Raw genomic sequence first — 19,653 nt, forward strand, 5'->3', positions numbered from 1 at the left:
TTTGTGTGTTCCTTCCCTGAAAGTGTTCAAAGGCCAGGCTGGATGGGGCCTTGAGCAACCTGGTCTAGTGGGAGGTGTCCCTGCCCATGACTGGGGGCTTGGAAGTAGGTGATCTTTAGGGCCCCTTCCAACACAAACCATTTCATGATTCTGTGATTCTCCACTCCAATACTGCTATCCACAGGGGGAAAGTGTTAGAGTACAGTATCAGGCCTTCTAATGTAGCTGCTCACCATCACTTTCTGTTATGCAGCTAGCAAAGTTTTGACAGGCTTTTAGAAGGATGAAAAATGAAGTAGAGATAATTTGTTTTTCATCTCGTATGTCGGTATTTCACGTGTGTGAAGAGCCAGTTGTTACATGTAAGCAATAGATGGCTCGTGCACAATTAGTGAACTATACATTTCTAAGGTACATCACAGCCTGTAGTATTAGATATGTGATAATGTAATTTTAAAGCAAAAAATCATAGAACTGTAGAACTTTCAGGGTTGGAAGGGGCCTTTAGTATCATCTAGTTCCCTGCCATGGGCAGAAACATCTACTACTGGATCAGGTTGCTCAGAGCCCCCTCCAGCCTGGCCTTGGAAACTTCCAGGGATGGGGCTTCCACCACCTCTCTGGCCAACCTGTTCCAGTGTCTCACCACTGGAGAAGAAGACATATTTTTTTGAGTAAGCTTCTGGAAGGAAGAAAATGGTCGCAATTCTGCAGTCACAGAGCAGTTATCTAATATATCAAGGGATTTTAAGCATGCGCCTGGCTTTATAAATATTTACTTCTCATGCATTAAAAATACCTAAGCTTAAGTGCTTAGCTGAATCAATGCATTACTATACCAATTTTTATTTTGTACAGCTGTCTTCTTCTGATAACCACTCGTTAACCCTTTGAAACTGTTACTGTGGTGGTACTGTACTGGATCTGGCTGGAAGGGAGTTGATTTTCTTTATAGCAGCCCATACAGTTCTGTGTTTCAGATTTGTGATTAAAACAGTATTGATACACCAGTCTTTCATCTATTGCTGAGCAGCACTTGCACAAGGTCAAGGCCTTCCCTGTTTCTCACTATGTTCACCATACACTATGAAGCAAGGTGTGGATGGGCAAGAGTCTGTGAGTTGACACAGATGGGACAGATGAAGAGATATTTTCTGTGTTTTGGGGACTGGCTGGACAGTGGGAGGTGGTAAATGATTGCCTTGGCACCAGTTGTTTATTGGATTGCTTTTTTCAGTTTGCTTTTTGTTTTGTTTTTGTTTGTTTGTTTTTGGTTTTTGGGTTTTTTTCTTCACTTTCCTTTGGCTTTTAAACTGTCTTTATCTCCACCCATGAGTTTTTCTTGGTTTTGCTCTTCTCATTCTCTCCCCTATTCCACTGTGGGTAGGAGTGAATGAGCAGCTGGTGGTTGCTGAGCTGCTGGTTGGGGTCAAGCCACTAGAGGTAGCCACAAAAGTACCTACTGCTTTATTTCCTAGTACTACTGAATCACACCCCCTCAGAAAAAACATACTGTGTCAGGCAGGAAGAAGCTAAATCAGTGAAGTTAAAAATGGAAATACATGTTTTTTTAACAGTTGCAGTAATGAATCATTGAACTCAGAGGAACAAGTGGCTTCACCTTAGACCTTGAAATTGGAATAAGATTACTTCTGCTAATCAGAGAAAGATCAGATCTAGCCTACTGAGTTGCCTTTTAAGAAAAGCAATGATGTGCAGTTGGTGTTGTTTTATGGCTGTAATTTAAGGAAATCAGTCCAGGTTGTCTTTCCTAGCATTTATCTGTGAGTATTCCTTTCAGGTTACATCCTGCAGACCTCTCAGAAAACCAGTAGTTTTCATTTTCTCTTGGTTGAACTGTGAAATGCCTTGCCTTCAGGGTGGAATTTCCACTGGTTGATAGAGTGGGTGGAAACCAAGGAATACTTCTGAATTATGCTTTAGGGAAGCCTTAAAGTGTTTCTACTGTAACATGAACTACCCTAGTTTGATAAATTCTTGGTGAGTTCAGATAATGATATGGTAGGTGTAAATCCACAAGCATGAGATTGTTATGCAGAGATACAGGACTGCTGACAGAAGAGTAAAGTATCATAGAAAATCTCTTGTGATTTGAAAACTATGGGAGAAAACATGATAACTGTTGATATGCCTGGCATTTCTGAGTGCATGTTTTTAGCCTTCTGTTCTTTTACTGAGAAAGCAGTTGATGTTTTAGAGCAAGGTCCAGTAACCTTTCTTTTGACAACATTCTTGTTTGAAATGATTGGGAGAAAGGAAATCTTTCAATAATAAAGCCAGAGGAAAAGTGTTTGAAGCTATTATGTAAACTCAGAAGTGGTATAATACATTTGGGACAATGGTATTTGAAATACCAGAAGATGAGAGATAAAAACCTCAAGGGGTACACAAGTGAACAAATGCAGCAAGAGGTTAAGGTAGATAGTGTATGTTAGGATGTGCATGGTGGAGTTTGATAAACTGTCATGAGCTCACTCAGTGAAACCTTCTAATTGCCCACCAGACCTCATCAGTGCAAAAGGTTTTTGTTTCTGGATTGCTAAATAAGTTCAGTGATGCATATTTTATCAACTATTACATACACAAGTTTATATCAGATTTATATCAGATAGAGCTAGTTCATCCAGCTCAGGGAACGGATAATATTATTTGTAAAGGGTTTGTGATGGAAAGAATGTGTTGTTTCCATTCTGCTCTCCAGAGTCTCACTAAAACATGTGGTTAGTAACATAGTCCCCAAAATGGGTCTTCTGTTATAGAATTGGTACAGATATTTAGTAGATGAAAATATAAGGAAAACTTAGTTATGAGGTTTGGTTTTGGACTCCCTCTTACTATTCTCAGTGTATGGAACAAAAGATTATCAGTGTAGAGTATTGGAGTTATTGCCCTGATTAGGGCCATTAAAATAAGCAGTTTGAGGCTTTGAGTAGTAGTAGTTTGAGTCTGAAAATATTACGTGCACCATAAGTCCTTATGGATTTTTTTTGTATGCACCATAATATCAGGGCCATCATATGAGCTTTGTAAATTCTGCTTAGTTGTATGTCCAAGGTAATTTCTTTGTGATGTGTGTTCCATGCTGTATACTGCCATTTTGTGATAATAAATGTAGCTGCACTGTTAGCTGAAATAACTACTGTTAAGGCTTTGAAAAAAGAAAGAATTGTTTGAAAGTTCCTTAGTCAGTTCCAGGTAAAAGTCTAAATATCTTCACAAAGAAGCTGAATAATATAGAGGCTTGCTCTCAGCTGTTTTTCTACCTTGGTTAGTTTGAAACGAGTATGGTATAGGCATGCAAGTTGTGTTTATATGGGGATTTGCTTTGTGTTGAGTAATTACTTTAATAGGGAGAGATTATAATAATTTAATGAACAATTAAAATATGTTAACGTCAATTTTTATTATTATAGTCTATAATGTAATTTTCTTCTTTTAATTCTGAATGTTCAAAAAGATTTAAAGCCTATTGTGGCAGAAGCAGTGATGTTTACCTTTCTGCTCTCATTTAATAATTGCAGACTTTTATTTTACTCAGCAAGAAGAATGTTGAAATGTACTTAAAAAAATATTTCCTTGCTTTTTTACTACAGAAACAAGGAAGGAATTCTAAAGAAAACGTGTCAATCCGTAAAAAGCTTATTAAACTAACTTATTTTCTATGTGTTCTCTCTCAATTTTATGTCTTTGTTCACTTACAGGCTTATAAAGTCATTAGCAAACTTAAATTTAGATGTCTGCCTGTCTTGTAAGAGTCCAAGCTCCACTGTAGTTAATGGATATATGGCCAATACAGTCAGTAGAGCCTGGAGAACAATTCTTATCCAAAGTGAACCCACACTGGGAGGTCTCCAGGCTCACTTGGCTTCTTCAATGGCAAGACCACTACCAACAGTGATGTGAAGACTGCTGTATTTAATTGTGTTAATTTGGAACTGCATCCCATCAAAACCTGGTGGTTTAAGCTAACCCACCTAGTTTCTTCTTTTGTCCAGGAGACGCAGACATGTTCTGAGGGCAATTCACTCTACCTACTTTGAACTTCTAATTTAAACCATGACATGAGATCACAGTACAGCAAAAATCTCCACACTCTGACACAGTCTGTAGAAGTCTATATATAGTTAAAAACAAAAGCTGTGATTATTGTGTAACTACTGCTATCAATTACAGGGCAGAATAGAATGTCTCTTAATTAACTTAATAACCTGATAGGTAGGTTTAGACATAGCTAATTAGAGCTTTCTTGTAATTGGGCCTATGATTAATAGACTGTGAAGACTGTTTCATTTGTATTAAATGCATGGACAGTCACAAGGAAATTAAAATTTGAGTCTGTGTTGAATAACTAATAGGGGACCTCAGGATAGTACAATAGTGAAAGGTTATTCTCTTTATAAAGAATTAATATATTAAAGTTGATAGTTTATTTTTTTCCAAGATGCTTTGCTGCCTTATTAATAGGGGCATGAATTTCTCTTGGAAACATCCACAGGTCAACGTTTGCATGTTTCTTTTAAAACAATCTATTTTATATAGTTTAAAAAGAACAATGAATGAAAGAGCACTTGAAAATAGAAGAAAGTAGAAATTATCATTTTAATTTTTGCTTTGCCCAGTCCAAGGTAAAATCTTTGGAGGAGTTAACTGCCAGGTTTTTTTAAGTTTATATCACCTTTCTGCCTTTCCTTTCTCATTCTGGACAGGATGAAAACTAATGTGGAGCAAGACAGTGGGGAAGCAGCAGAAATGAATGTACTCACCTTAATGCTGTAGTAACAGTGGAAGTTCCTTTTCACCCCTCTTCTGTGGTGCAGTTTCTCTTGTGGGTGCACAGGGAATGAATAGCTACTGACATCTGAACAGGCTTCTTCACTTGTTACACAGCAGGAAGGGAGAGACAGAGGGGAATCCCACTGATAGAAAAGACTATAAGGACATAAAGTGAAAGGAACACATAGCAGTGGAATAAAAGATAAGAGGAGATCATGGGTACAGAACAGTTAATCTGGAAGCATGGAAGCTAAACCTGCCATGACTTTTTTTATTTGTCATTTTAAGGAGTACTGTGTGCAAAAGAACATGCTATAGAGGTAGGCAGAACTTTTTTTTTTTCCTTCTTTTTTTATTAGGTGAAGTTGAGAAGAAGTAGAAAACTAGAAAACTTGGATATGTGAGCTAAAATTGCAAACAGTAGTTAATGTTTTTAAGAGACATATTAAATGCCTTTCATTTCTGCTTTCATGCATAGTTGAAATTACCTGTTGCATTTTTTATCAGGAAATGTAGCTCAGTTTAAATGATCTTGTGCCATTTTTATTCAGCTGTTAATGCAGATGTGGCTTCATTGAGATTAGCTGTTGTTTGGGGTTTTTTTTTTTCCTTTTCTTTCTTTTCTTTTTCTTGTAAAACCTTGCCTACTTAGCACATTCAGCAGATCAGCCTGCTGCTAACCAAAAAGGAATTTAATTTTTTTACCTTGTTATACACCTTAGTTTTTCTTTAATGCCTTCACTTTTGTCTTTTATTAAACATTTCAAACCTGTAAGAATGTATTTAGAATACCATGTAGTATGTTATTTCTGCTATCTGTTAAGATGTCATCTCAGCACAGATGAGAGCATCAATTAAACTTTGGATTGTCATCATCAGAAGTTTGAGAGTTTTAACTAGGGAATGGTGCTAAACCAAGAATATCCCTAATAGGCATTCTCAGATGTTTTTACTTAAAAATGTATCTGATTGCTCACTTCTTTGTAGATTCAGCAGAGGTTGGGAACCCAGCTGTGGTACGTTGGAGACCACTTTCACACCTTGCTTGGAGCATCTTGAGAAGCACATCCCAAAAAGCACTTACGTGAAGGAATACTCATAATAATGAGCTGTGCCTTTCTTAAACGGCAGGCTTTGTAATCTGAGTCACTTTGTGTTAAGTTGAAGTTTTCTTTACTTTTAATTATATTTCTGTAAGTGCCTTCGGCAAATCAGTTTGAGGCTGATTACAGGAATAAGAAGTATTTTTTGAACTGCATACTATTTTAGGTTTATGAGGATTCCAGCAATGTTATTTCTTTTTTGCTTTAAGTGTAAGGATTGGTACAACTAATTTGTTACTCCAGATAGATAAAAGTAGCCTAAATCTATAGTTTTTTTAAACTTTTCTAATTGCTGTCATGTAATAGAACTGATAATGCTCTGAGACAGTACAAACTCTATAATTTAGGCCTTATTATCAACATGATAACAGTAGATTAAAAAAAAAATTGGTCCTTTTGAATGGCAGCAAATTTCACATCACCTTGTAACAGGATTTTTTTTCATACTTTGTGCAATTATGTTATTTGGTCTTATTGCTGTGTCTCAGAGTAAAGAATCCTATAATCAGTTGTCTCTATTAAATAAAGACCTCTTCTTTTGTCAAGCAAGACAGTGATAGCAACAATCGAGTAGTATTTGTTTTAGACTGACATGTAGGCATTCTAAAAGTTTTCATCTCTGTATAATCTGTTTTAATGCTATATTAGTTTTGTAATGTATTGCTAATAGATTGTCACCCATGTATGTCTTAAAAAAATTAATAGTATCAATGCCTGTATCTCAGTTATCATACTTTCTTTTTTGTCAATTTAAGATAGAAAAGTTATTTTCAAACCACAGTTCAGACAAATTATTTAAATTACAAATCAGTTATTACAGATTGACACTTTTCATCTGGTAACAGAATCCTCTGCAGTGGAATTCCTGCTGCTATTGGGATCTATTAGAAGCACAGGATTGCATCTTTCCACTTCATAGAATCACAACATTGTTCTGGTTAATTTAAGATCATTAAGTCCAACCATTAACCTAGATTTACTGAGCCCAGTGTTAAACGTAAGCACCACATCTACATGCCTTTTAAATACCTCTAGGGATGGTGATTCAGCCACCTCCCTGGGAAGGCTGTTCCAGTGTTTGATAACCCTTTCAGTGAAGAGGGTTCTTCTAATAAACAATCTAAATTGCCCCTGACACATGTTGAGACCATTTCCTCTTATCCTGTTGAATGTTATGAGAAGGAACTGACCCCCACCTCATTGCAGCCTCCATTTAGGTAGTCCTAGAGATTGAAGAAGCCTCATCTCAGCCTAATTTTCTCAAGTTTAAATCCCTGTTCCTTCAGATGCTTTTCCTAAGACTTGTGCTCCAGATAGCTTCACCAGCTTTGTTGCCCTTTGGATGCACTCAGCACCTCAATGTAGTGAGGGGCTCACACCTGAACACAGTATTTGAGGTGTGGCTTCACCAGTGCCAGGTACAGAAAGACAATCACTTTCTTAGTCCTGTTGGCCACGGTATTTCTGATGTGAGCAAGGATGCTATTGGTCTTGTTGGCCAAACTGCTGGCTCATATTCAGCTGTCTCTTGACAAGCACCCCCAGGTGCTTTTCTTCTGAGAAGTTTTCCAGCCTCTCCACCTGTAGTGCTGCCTGGGCTTGTTGGGACCCAGATTCAGGACCCTGAACTTGGTCTTTTTGAATCTCATACAACTGGACTCATAAAATTGGCCCATCAATCCAGCAGGTCCCGGTCCCTGTGTAGATCTTTCCTACCATCAGGCCCCAACACATCCTCCCAACTCAGTGTCATCTAGTGTCTTACTGAGGATGCATCTGTTCTCTGATCCAGATCATTCATAAAGATCTTAAACAGAACTGACCCCAACACTGTGCTCTGGGGAATGCCACCCGTGACTGCTGCCAGCTGGATTTAACTCCGTTCACCACAACTCTTTGGGCCTGGCCATACAGACAGGTTTTTACCCAGTGAAGAATACACTGTTCTAAGCCATATGTAGCCAGTTTGTCCAGGAGAATGCTGTGAGAAACAGTGCTGAAGGCTTTACTAATTTACTTGTCACTAATTATGCATTTTGCCAGAGAAAAAAAAAGAATGGTTTGCTGTTAGAGTGTTGCCAAGCAACCAAATTATGAATTACTTCAATTTCTGGATTTTTCTTGTATGATGTGTATCAGAGGGTTTCTCCTACCTTGGTGAGCGACAGTCTAGAGGAAGTTACACTATATAGCTTTACCATTTCTAAGATTTGGAAGTAGTTTAATTTTTCTTTCTGGAATGGATATCTTGTTTCTGTCTCATTTTCACTTATACCCAATTGTTTATACCACTACTTGAATAAAAAGAATGACAAGTCTTGGAGCGGACAAAGACAACTTGCTATGTCCTAATAATCTGTCATGTTTACTGTTATTTGGTATATTCCCTCATAAGTATCTTTTTCCAGCACAATTAGCTGATGGTTATCCCTAGCTATTACCAATAATTGAAAAACTACTAATTAAATGAAGGTGTGTGGAAAAGATAAAGCAGAGATAGTCTAAATTGTGTGAGACTTATGGTGAGTTTTGTGCTGTGGATTCATAGAATCATAGAATCATGGAATTGGCTGGGTTGGAAGGGACCTCAGAGATCATCAAGTCCAACCCTTGATCCACTACCGCTGCAGTTACCAGACCCTGGCACTGAGTGCCACATCCAGTCTCTTTTTAAATATCTCCAGGGATGGAGAATCCACCACCTCCCTGGGCAGCCCATTCCAATGCTTGATCACCCTCTCTGTAAAGAAATTCTTTCTAATGTCCAACCTAAACCTCCCCTGGCACAACTTGAGACCGTGCCCTCTTGTCTTGCTGAGAGTTGCCTGGGAAAAGAGACCAACCCCCCCCTGGCTACACCCTCCTTTCAGGGAGTTGTAGAGAGTGATGAGGTCTCCCCTGAGCCTCCTCTTCTCCAGGCTGAACAGCCCCAGCTCCCTCAGCCTCTCCTCATAGGATCTGTGCTGGAGTCCCTTCACCAGCCTGGTTGCCCTCCTTTGGACCTGCTCCAGCACCTCAATCTCCTTCCTGAACTGAGGGGCCCAGAACTGGACACAGGACTCGAGGTGTAGCCTCACCAGTGCTGAGTAGATGAAGAGAGAATAAATACTCTTTCTTAGCAAATGTAGACAGGTTTTTTTTGGTCCCGATTTTGTTGTTCGTTCTGTTAATTTTTTTACTTCTGTGGAGCCTTGCAAGGCCAGGGTGTGTAACAGCAATTAGATGGTATCAATCCGTAGCATAGGAGGTGGTTCCTGTTGCCACTGGCTTTGTATCCATGTCTGTAACAGTGGAATAGAATATTTGTTTGTGTCTATACAATAATATTTGCTTTAAAAAGTGTCTGCCTGTTTGAATTCAGGCAATATGAATACATATCCTAAACAAATCATTGTTCTGTGACTATGGGATAAAAAATACGCCAGCCTTTGCTGATACACAGATTACCAGTGAGAAGAAACTGGCTGGCATGAATCAGAGAAGAGCTACTCGCTGCTCTGAAAAGATTCTTGTTCTGAATGGTTAAAAACAGTGTTCAGGTTGTTTTGGGTAGATTTGAGCAGGTAGTGGGGGTTGGGTTGGTTTTACCATACATATGGACTGAGATCAATTCAGATATGAACCTGTGACAGTTGAAAACAGGATTTCCCATTATAAATACTCCTTTGCTTTTGGTTAAGACAAGATTAGTTTAGGTGCAGTATCTCACTAATCTTTTTTTGTTTGTTTTGTTTCAATTTTTTGAAGGAGTTGATGACCAAGCTGATAACGGAGACACCTGACCAGCCAATCCCATTTCTAATTGATCATCTCCAGTCCAAACAGGGGAGCCGCAGTCAGCTTCAGAGGACGCTGTCTGGCTCTGCCGCCCTTTGGGCAGAAAGTGAAGTATCAGGTATGTTCTTTAGGATGGAAAAGGCTAATCCCCTATCTAATCATCCCACACTTTTGTCTGTGATTTCCTGGATGTATGTGTTGAACAGGTACCATGCTGTGGTTTTGAGCATGCACAATAAAACCAGTCTGTCCAATTGCTCCTGAATTTAGTATAGAATGTTGGGTATGAGATCAGCCCATCATGTGAGCATGGGAACAATCCCAGTCTCAGTGAGAAAGAAGGTGCATATAAAGGTCACTTGATTCCCCTGCTGCTTTCTTTGCTTTCCTTTCCTTTTCTCTTTCTTTTTTTTTTTTTTTTTTTCTCCAATGGTGTACTTGTGCCTGAAATTAGCCTCTATTGAGATATTTTCTTTAATAATACACATTTTTAACAATCCATCATTCCAGCACTTGAGAAGATGCTGTTACTACTTTATGAACTCCAGTATGAATAATTTATGATTGTAAATCTTCAGAAGCATAGAATTTTTCTGAAATAATATCTGCTCTAATCTGAAATTTTAGCTTTGATAAATACAAAATTTGATTTTTATACAAGATCCTATTAGAATATTGGTTATGCATTTAAAATCAATTGATGTTCTGTTTCAGACTGTAATAGATCTGAAACAGCTGGTGATAGTCAAAATGTTAGTTGCCTTCAAAATCTTTTTTTTTATATAAAATGTAAATTTTTAACCCTAGGCAGTCAAACATGCAAGAGGATAAATGGTTATAAGGACTTAATTATAAACAAAAATAATTAAAGAAGGTTATATTTTTAATGAAAAGCATATTAATGGATTTCTCAATTTTGATGTTTAGTAGATGGAAGAAATACATGAAATTTAGCATAAATCAGAAATAGAAGTGCAAAAAGAGCTGCCTTGTGTTTAGACTGATAGATCTTGGTTTTTTGGGGTTATTTATTCATTAAGTCTTTGGAAAACAACCCTACAAATGTTATAATTGACTGATTCAATTCTTTTAACAGAAAATAAAGGAACAAGGAGAGATTTTAGAAGTTACGACAAACCTTGGCAGGTAAATGCAAAAAAGCCTAAAAAGTCAAAGAGTGACCTTGCCGTGTCCAACATTTCTCCACCGTCACCAGAGTCCAAGTCATGTAAGGAAGCTTTACTATGTTATTAACTTGTACATTCTTCCAAAGCCATGGTATGATTTTCTGTTGAACTAGGATTAAAATGGAAAGCAAACTGAGCAGTTGAAATGGCTCATGTAGATACATGTTAGAATAGTTTGATCTTGGTTTACTTTCACTTGAATTATGAATGTTTAATAATGCCCTATGTAGTCATGTGAAGATATAATAGAATTATAGATAGATAAAAGGTGGAAGAATATCTGGGTGTCATGCACAGTTTTATGATTATCTCTTAGTTTGCATAGAAGTAGTAAAAATACAGGCAGCAAGCCTTAATGAAATATAGTGCTTTCTGTGTACTGGTTATTGAAGTAATTTATTTTTTAAGCTTGATTTTTAAGGTGGTTTTTTTTCCCCACATATATATATATGTATGCAATATATATATATATATGTATGTATATATATATGTGTATATATCTGCAATATACATGCATATATCTGTATAGGTACACACACAAAATTGTGTAAATAAGATTTGTTATTCAAAATAAATTGCAAAAATATGCTTTCATCTGTTGACTATTGTAGCATTTTGGAATTTTCATAATATCCAAATACTTTGTAACTCAAAATGTGGTTAGGTGGACCAGATGAGAACAGAGATATATAGTATGCTGCAATGTTAGGGCTTGCTGTCTTTTGTCTAAAAGTAAGATGGGGAAGTCCAGACTTCACCCATGTCAAAAAAACCCACTTCCTAGTGGCCTCAGTAGATTAAAATGTAGCACAGTGATGGGTAAAGTAAATAAATAACTATAGCAAGTAAAAAAATAGCAGTACAGGTAGTTGTGTCCTGTAGCACAACTTTTCTCAGGACTAACTTGTACTACCAGGATTCACAGGTTTTTTTTCCTTTTTTGGAAAAGGAGCATGAATCTCTTTCTTCTTGATAAAGTATATCCCCTGCTTCAAAAAGACTCAGATTTGATTGCAGGTTTCAGTGTACCTCTCTATGGATACATGAATTTTGTATTATATTTTGTATACATACAGAAGAAGTATGTAGATATGAGTTCACTTTCAAGAGTGAAATTCAGGGAAGTGGTCATTGTCTCATAATCTTGAGGCTAATTTAACAGTTTTTGCTGGTTAACAGCTGTTTATGGAAATACAGTGTTAGAAACAGAAGCCAAAGGTGTTGCAACATGTTCCTGTCATCATACTGTGTTCTTCTCCTCCTTTGTGTGCTTGCACCTCTGACTCTGGTAAGCATCAAGTACCTTGCATGCTGCCTCCTAAATATCTCAAGTTCTCAGTCTTCAGCCATTCTCTCATCACTGAAAGGTCGTGATGTGGGAAGTTCCTGATGACTGGAAATGGCAAATGTTGAGGGAGGGCAAAAAGGAGACTTTGAAGATGACATGCTGATCACCCTAACTTCATCCTCTGGAAAAATTATTGAGCAGATTTGCCTGGAAGGTATTTCCAGCCACAAGAAGGAGGAAAATTTGATTTACAACACCAAGCATGGCTTTAGGGGATCATACATGCCTGATCAGATCAGCCTGAAGCCTCATTAGATGAAATAGCTGGCCATATAATCAGAGAGAGCAGTGGATGTTTACCACCTTGACTTTAGAAAAACTTTGTCATTCTCCCATAGTATCCTTATAACTTAGTGAGATATGGACTGGATAGGTGGAAAAGAAGATATGTATGATGTTGGTTCAACTGTTGGATTCAAGGGATTATAACTGGCAATGCAGAGTCCAGTTGGAAAGCATTTCAGTAGTGGCTTATTCAGTAGTGCTTAAGGGGTTGATACTGAAACCAATACTATTGGAAAGTCTGTCTTTGTTTTGGATTATGAAGCAGAATGTTCTCCTGGGTTTGCAGGTGAGTTGGAAGTGGTTGGTGTTCTGGGTACCAGGGCTTCTCAAACAGGAATGAGGAGAGGGCTGAGTGAAACCTTAGCACAGGCCAGTGCAAAGTCTGGCATCTTGAATGGTATAACCCTGAGAAATAGTATAAACTGGGGTCTGAGTGGCTAGAAAGTAGCTTTGCAGAAAAGGATCTGGGATACAGATAGTCAAGAACTTCAATATGAACTGGCTGTGGCACTTTGGAGGTGGCATTTGGAGTTTGTCACAATAGACAATAAGACATTGGAGCAAGTCCAGTAGAGGTCCCCCAAGATGGTGAGAGGGGTAGAGCATGTGATGGACAAGGAAAAGCTGAAGGAAGTTGGTTTGTTCATCCCAAAGCAGTGAAAGATAAGGGGAGATTTCGTTGTCATCATCAGCTACTACATGGGAGGGTGATAGAGAAGATGTAGCCAGATCCTTCTTGAAGTTCTGTAGTGAAAGAAAACAAAAAACATACTGCAAGAATGCTCAAAGTCTGGAACAGGTTGTCCAGAGATACTGTGAAATTTCCATCCTGGTGGGAGGTACTCAAAATTCAACTTGATATTTTGAGCAACCTGCCTTCAGTGGACCAGATTTGTGCAGCAGGTTGGACTAGAAGACTTTCAGAGGTCCTTTCCAGCCTAATTATTCTCTGATTCTGTGCTTTTCTGTTTATGCCTTTTCCTATTTATTTGTCCATACCACTGTTTAAAACCTTGAATCCCCCTGTTAATTTTTCATTACTTACTTACCCCTGCAACTATTTGTCTCTGCAATTTTTTGAAAATAGCTTGGGTTTGAACTACTATTTTTTTTTTAATTGCTGTCAGAGAGGCTGTTTTCAGCCATGTGTTTTTTTGCAGTGTCTTGCTTCTCTTACTTTCTGCCAAGAACCATTTTAATAATGATGGGTTTTTACAATTTTTGCTGGGCTATGCCAAAAATCATTGGGTACTGTATGCCCTTTCAACCACTCATATCAGCAGAAAGCAAGCCTGTTGTGAAGCCTTTTGTTACTCAGTCTAGATGAACACAGCATATTCTATTTCTTTTCTGCTTTTATCTTGTACCTCTGAACATTTTTGGGTGTCTTGGTATATTTTTTTCCAAAGCCTATCCAAAAAGTACTAACCTGAAAAACAGGATGCCTTGGGCCTACTGAGACCTGAAACATTTAATCTCAGATTTATGATTAAAACAAATCAAGCCTACAAATCCAAGAACCTTAGAAGCTGCACAAAACTGCAAAAACAAACCTAAAATTTAATGGAGTCCATCAGCTATGATACGTTTTGTTGCAGAGCTTTTGTCTTAGAACTATCTTGTTGAAATTATCCTGATCTTGTGATTTATTATGAACTGAGAATTGTCACTTCACGGGAATCTCTGGAAATATAGGGGGAATTGATTTATTTAATTAGGAAATGGTTTTTTCCTACAGGAGAGGTCATGTTGACTGCAGTAGGCATGTTATTACTGCACAGGTATCTCTTCCTTGTGCATTCAATATTTTTACTGGAAAGATTCCTGCAGTCCTTCCTCCTGCCTGTTAAAATCTCATTTGCATCTGAAACAAACAAACAAACAAGACACCCTGGTATCTAAGAGATCTGACCACTTTTTTGGGGTGTGCAAAAGCATAGTGAAGCAGAGGCTGCTGCTGTTGTCTGGAAAGAGAGAGGCTTGAAGCTAGTGCTCCTAGTGTGTGTTTGTGTATATATAAATGTACTTATTGAAATATTTGGATGATCACATTCTGTATTTGAAGAAAAACAGATTTGGAAGTCTCTAAGTATTTCGTGAAACCGAGTTCTTGCTTCACAGCCTGACTACTTTTAGACAAAAGCAGATTGTTCTCTTCACCACCTCCTTATTAAGTCACATCACAGATTGTTCTTGCACTCTACTTGCTTTCACCATCCTCACCATGTCCCATTTACAATGTTTGTTACAATGTACAGTTACTTCTAATTGCCCTTGGTCTGTCTAGGACTGTAGGCCATCCTTGTCTTAGACCTTTAATATCCAGGTATTGTGTAAACCAATTTGGCTGTGTTATCAAGGAACTCCAAACTGAGTGCTATTGCAAGATTTAAATACATAAGTAATTCTATGCTCAGTAATAACTCACATATTTTTGTTCTTTGAGATGTAAGATGGCCATACAATGTATTAATGAAATGTATTTAATGAGCAACTGATCTGATTCTGTCTGCAAATTATGTCTTGGAAAGACATTTATGTGTAGGTAAAAGCAGTACTGATCTTGTAGCATCATCTGTTATAAAAATAAAGTTCCACTGATTTGTGACAGAATTCGTAACACATCTGGGAATGTGCACCACCAGAAAATTAGAAATACTGGAAAGTATGTGTTTGTAGTCTTGTAGATGAGATGAGGAAATTTCAGCTCTATAAAGAGAAAACCTTAATATTTCTATATGAATACTATGATGTAGGTGTAATAAATTTTCTGAATTGTAGGAAAATAATTTCAAGAGAAAGTGTTACATAAATCTCTCAAAAAACGAGAGATGAGACTGAGGCAGGTAATGTGAAGAGGGATTAAAAAAATCTGATACAGTAATTTTGAGGAACGAGGGATTATAATAAAGAGGAAGGTCAGAATACTATGAAAGGATTTTACTAGATGTATAGTGACATATACATGGAAATGGTATATGATGGGTTTCATACATACAGAAGATCATGTATTTCCAGAGATCTCAAGAAAGGGTCATATACACTTCAGCAGTTCTGCAGGCTTCACACAAAGCCATCAATTTAAAAATGACCAGTGCTTGTGGATCCTATATTTGGAAAGAGAGAAATTTATGTTTTAAGAACATTTGTAAGCAAACAGAAATAAACTTTGAAAGGAGAGACACACGCCACATAATGTAATGAAGTACATTTTTGTTTTACTGTCTGTTTATTGGTTGGAAGAGTGAGTAAGAAGACCTATGTCTTTTCTAGAAGTAATAAAAATGTCAGTTCTTATTCTGTTAAGTTCCCCATCAGTTTTGTTTCAAAAGAATTATCCAGACTTCTTGTTGAAACAAATTCTATTGAAACTCAGAAATGTTCTGTGGCACAATATCTGTTTTGATACATTTTCACCGCTGAACAGAATGGTTCATTGAAACACAGGCTGTAGTACACCAGCTTACAGAGCAAATTTTCACCATGCTTTTGACTGGTTTCCTGCCAGCCATTTAATCAGGTGCTGTCCAAGCTTCCTATGTTTGTGGAACATGGCTCTGAAACTAGGGACCAAACCATTGTCTCTTGAGCAAGTTTTCCTGCTTTCCAGGAACAGCTTTGATGCTCTCATTGTCCTAAAGCAGATTAGTCCATAAATGCAGCAGTTGTTGGTCCTGGAAGGTCTGGAGCTGAGTAGGACTTAGATTTGTTCCATTCAGCTTCTGTCCCATTTTAAAATCAAATTTTATTTCTAACTAGTATGGCTTCTTGAAAATTCTGTCCTTTGTTATTTTGAAAAATGTGGTTTTCAAACCATATTTTTTGAGAATGTTGTTTCAAATGGATGTGATACCAAATCCCAGGTTGCTGAAATTTTGTGCAGCCTGGAAGCTCTAAGGTTTAGTTATCATCATATATAGTATTATAGTATTGTATATAGTATAGTATTATTGCTTGTTGGTATTTTGATGATACTCTGAGATTTCTCTGGTGATGTGAGTTCAGTATAAACATGGAAATTCTGTCAAACTGCTAATAGGCTGGTGTGAGTGATGTAGAATATAGTTTTGGTACAGTGAAGGGAGAAGATGAGATGGCTGAAAAAGCTGGCAGTAAAGGAGCATGTAATCTCTATATAAAACAAATGTTTAATGTTTTATAGACCAAAAATAGAGAGACTTCATCATAAAATTTCTAGTTTACTGAATACTTATATTAACAGTTAGTAAAAGTTTGAAAAAATAATAGGTAGAACATTTTGTTTTCTGTAAACAAGACAAACTGTGAGGAATGCTGAAGCTGTGCTATTTGATTATTAGTCATTAGCAATTATGCTAGGGTCTATGAATGGAATAAATTCTTGGTCACACAAAAATTTAGGTAACTTATAATGAATACAGTGGTTTCTGAACCAGGGAATTGCAAATTAAACAATTGTCTCTTAAAAGTATTGAGAAAAATTATAAGGTTCACATCTCTGTATAGGCTAGCCATACCCTGATACCTTAAGTCCTGTATCTGTTCAGTAGGAACCACCAGTAGCTCCTGATTTCCATTGTCCTCAAAGGGAAATACACAGCTTGATTTTTTTGAACGTGAAGCAGAACCAGACTCTTAACACTGCAACTTGCTCCTTTCATCCCTTCCTATTGAGGCTTACCGTGTCTCTATCCTTTTCCTCTTATCTCTAGGTCCTTTAAAATGTCTCCTTTATCTTCTGCTTTTGAGAATGCCTGTAATTGCATAATTACAGTTCAAAGTATTAACTTCCCCAATACTTCTCCAGATTCCTGAAAGAGTGTTACAGATCAGAATAGACTCTGGGTTGTACATGTACAGATACCCAGTTTGAAGATGGCTTGGGTTTATGTCTCGGGGAGATGGAATCACATTCTTTGTGAAAGAAAGACTTAAACATACCATTGGTGTGTACCATTGCCACATTTCATTACCTGGAGAAGATGGCTATTGCCATTTTCAGCACTCTGAAATTCCAAATGATCAAAAGATAACTTTTTTTTTCTTTTCTTTTCTTTTTTTTTCCCTTTTTCTTTCACTATCTGTAGTAGTCTTCAAGTTTGTGTCTTAGCATGTCATGAAAATAAAGTTTGTAAGCATAAACTAGTCCATAGCTGTCAAAATAGTAAATAAAAATTTCAAAGCTGGCCAGGACTTATTTGACATTATAGGCTTTGTTTATGAAGTTACTTTTAAGTGGTTAGTTAGGAATCATTGATAAATGCAAGTGGTCCTTTCTGTTGGGAATATGGCCTCTTGGCATCATCATCTTCTCATCAGCTTGTGCAGTTCTCAGCATGGTAATGGTGTATTTGGAGACAATCCAAAAATTGCATTTGATGGAGAAGGCAGCAGATCACTTAGTTCGGTACATTTTTTTTTTCCCTTTCCCATTTCTATAAACTGTTGACATTTTTCACATTGGTCAATGCAGCTCTGTTCATTGTGGGTCCTATATATCTCAAAAATTGTTTCTTCTCTTTCCTGCCATTGTAGGTAAAGTTAGCTCATCAGTTGAGAAACTGTTAATTTGAAATTAAAGGTTTTGATAATAGATAATGAGTAAGAGACTGTAAGATCAAGACTATGCTTTTCAAAGATCAAGTTCATTTACTTGATTTTACTTCATTTACTAGTATTGGAATAGAGATTATAGGCTGTACAGCATGAACCATAGAGACATATTATGTTTCACTGTCTTTATGAATTTTGTAGTCTACACTTCCTGATATTTTTAAAATAATTGTATAAACATGTTGTTTTAAAAGTGTTATCTAAAGCTTTTCTTATTCTTGCTTAAATGACTAGCAAAGTCAAAAGTACAAGTTACTCATTTTCTCATTTTCTTTTTGACATTTTTCCTCTCTGGCCCCTAGGGCACACAATTCTATTTTGATGTAAATGAAGTACCTTCGTATGCAATATTTTTATTCCATTTTTCTGTTATTGCATTATTTTTAATTGTTAACATTGAGTTAATTATTCCTGTTTATCAATTAATTCACTTGCAGGAATCATCCCAAGTATGCATTTGTTCATAGATGTTTTCATTTTACTTCACATTTACCAAAGGAAATATTTCCAGCTGTTAAAATAGGATACTTAAATAATTTCAAGGTGCTTGAGCTTGTAAACTCATTGTGCAGCTTTTTTTTTTTCTACTGTAGGAGTCTGAACTACCAAGTCTAAACTTCATCTATATATCTGTGTATATTTAGTGCCAAGGTCAATAGAGCAACCTAAATGGGATTGGAGGACAAAACCGGAGAGCCATGATTTTGATGAACTAAATCATATTCTTCAAGAGAGCAAAAAACTTGGAAAAGCCCTTGAGAATCTGTCTCGCAGTAAGTTGATTTTAGTTTTTAATGTAACCATGCAGATTGAATTGTAATTTGGAAGTATATATCAAGTAGGTGGTCTTCTATCCAACAAAGACCAAGTTCATTGACATCAGCAGTTATATCCCTGTTGATGAGGTTTACAGACTCTCTGAAATAATTTAGCAGGGTCTCTTGCTGACAGAAACTACTTCCCCTGCATCACCTTTTTTCTTACATTAGTTTTCTACCAGTTTAGTGAGCTGAATTGCCTCATAAAAAGATCAACAAAAGAGGCTGGCTTAAGGAAAATGGTGGCACCGTGCAACAGTGAGGCTGCTCCTTTGGGTGGTAGCAGTTAGACTGGACTAACTTTTGTAAAACTTTTCCTCGTTGATGGAAATCAGACCTGTCATTGGAAAAAAAAAATTAGGTATTTTGTATCCTTGACCCCAATTAATTCCTTTATTTTTTTCATAAGAAATTAAAATAAATACTTTAAAGCATCTCAGATACTAGTAAAACATGGTATCCAATTACTTTATTTAAAAAAGCAATTATTACTTAAAATACATAGTCAAACAGGAGTAGTGCTTAGAGACTGCATGCTGATATAAGTTGTAGCTCTGAGAATTACTGGATAAGATGAGAAATAGCTTTTTTTTTTTTTCCTGTAGAATAGAATTCTGAAATAGTTTCATGGGAATAACCACTATTCACAATTATCAGAGTATATAAAGTACAAGAAAACTAAGTATGGCATTGTCTGGGAGCCATTTGGATAAGAAATTTTTTCTTTATCCTCTCAAATTTTGTCCGAG

General features: G+C 36.9%; 1 protein-coding gene across 1 annotated transcript in view; it reads left to right on the plus strand.

The window, feature by feature from the left end:
* C2H8orf34 (chromosome 2 C8orf34 homolog) overlaps positions 1-19,653 on the plus strand; it is a 158,190-nt gene that overhangs the window by 18,983 nt on the left and 119,554 nt on the right. Inside the window, exons 2-4 of the mRNA XM_071737739.1 lie at positions 9,645-9,792; positions 10,771-10,902; positions 18,731-18,859. Coding sequence (XP_071593840.1) covers positions 9,645-9,792; positions 10,771-10,902; positions 18,731-18,859 — 409 coding nt within the window. The remainder of the gene's footprint in view (positions 1-9,644; positions 9,793-10,770; positions 10,903-18,730; positions 18,860-19,653) is intronic.

The sequence above is a fragment of the Heliangelus exortis genome, chromosome 2 (assembly GCF_036169615.1).
Source record: "Heliangelus exortis chromosome 2, bHelExo1.hap1, whole genome shotgun sequence".
Lineage (NCBI taxonomy): Eukaryota > Metazoa > Chordata > Aves > Apodiformes > Trochilidae > Heliangelus > Heliangelus exortis.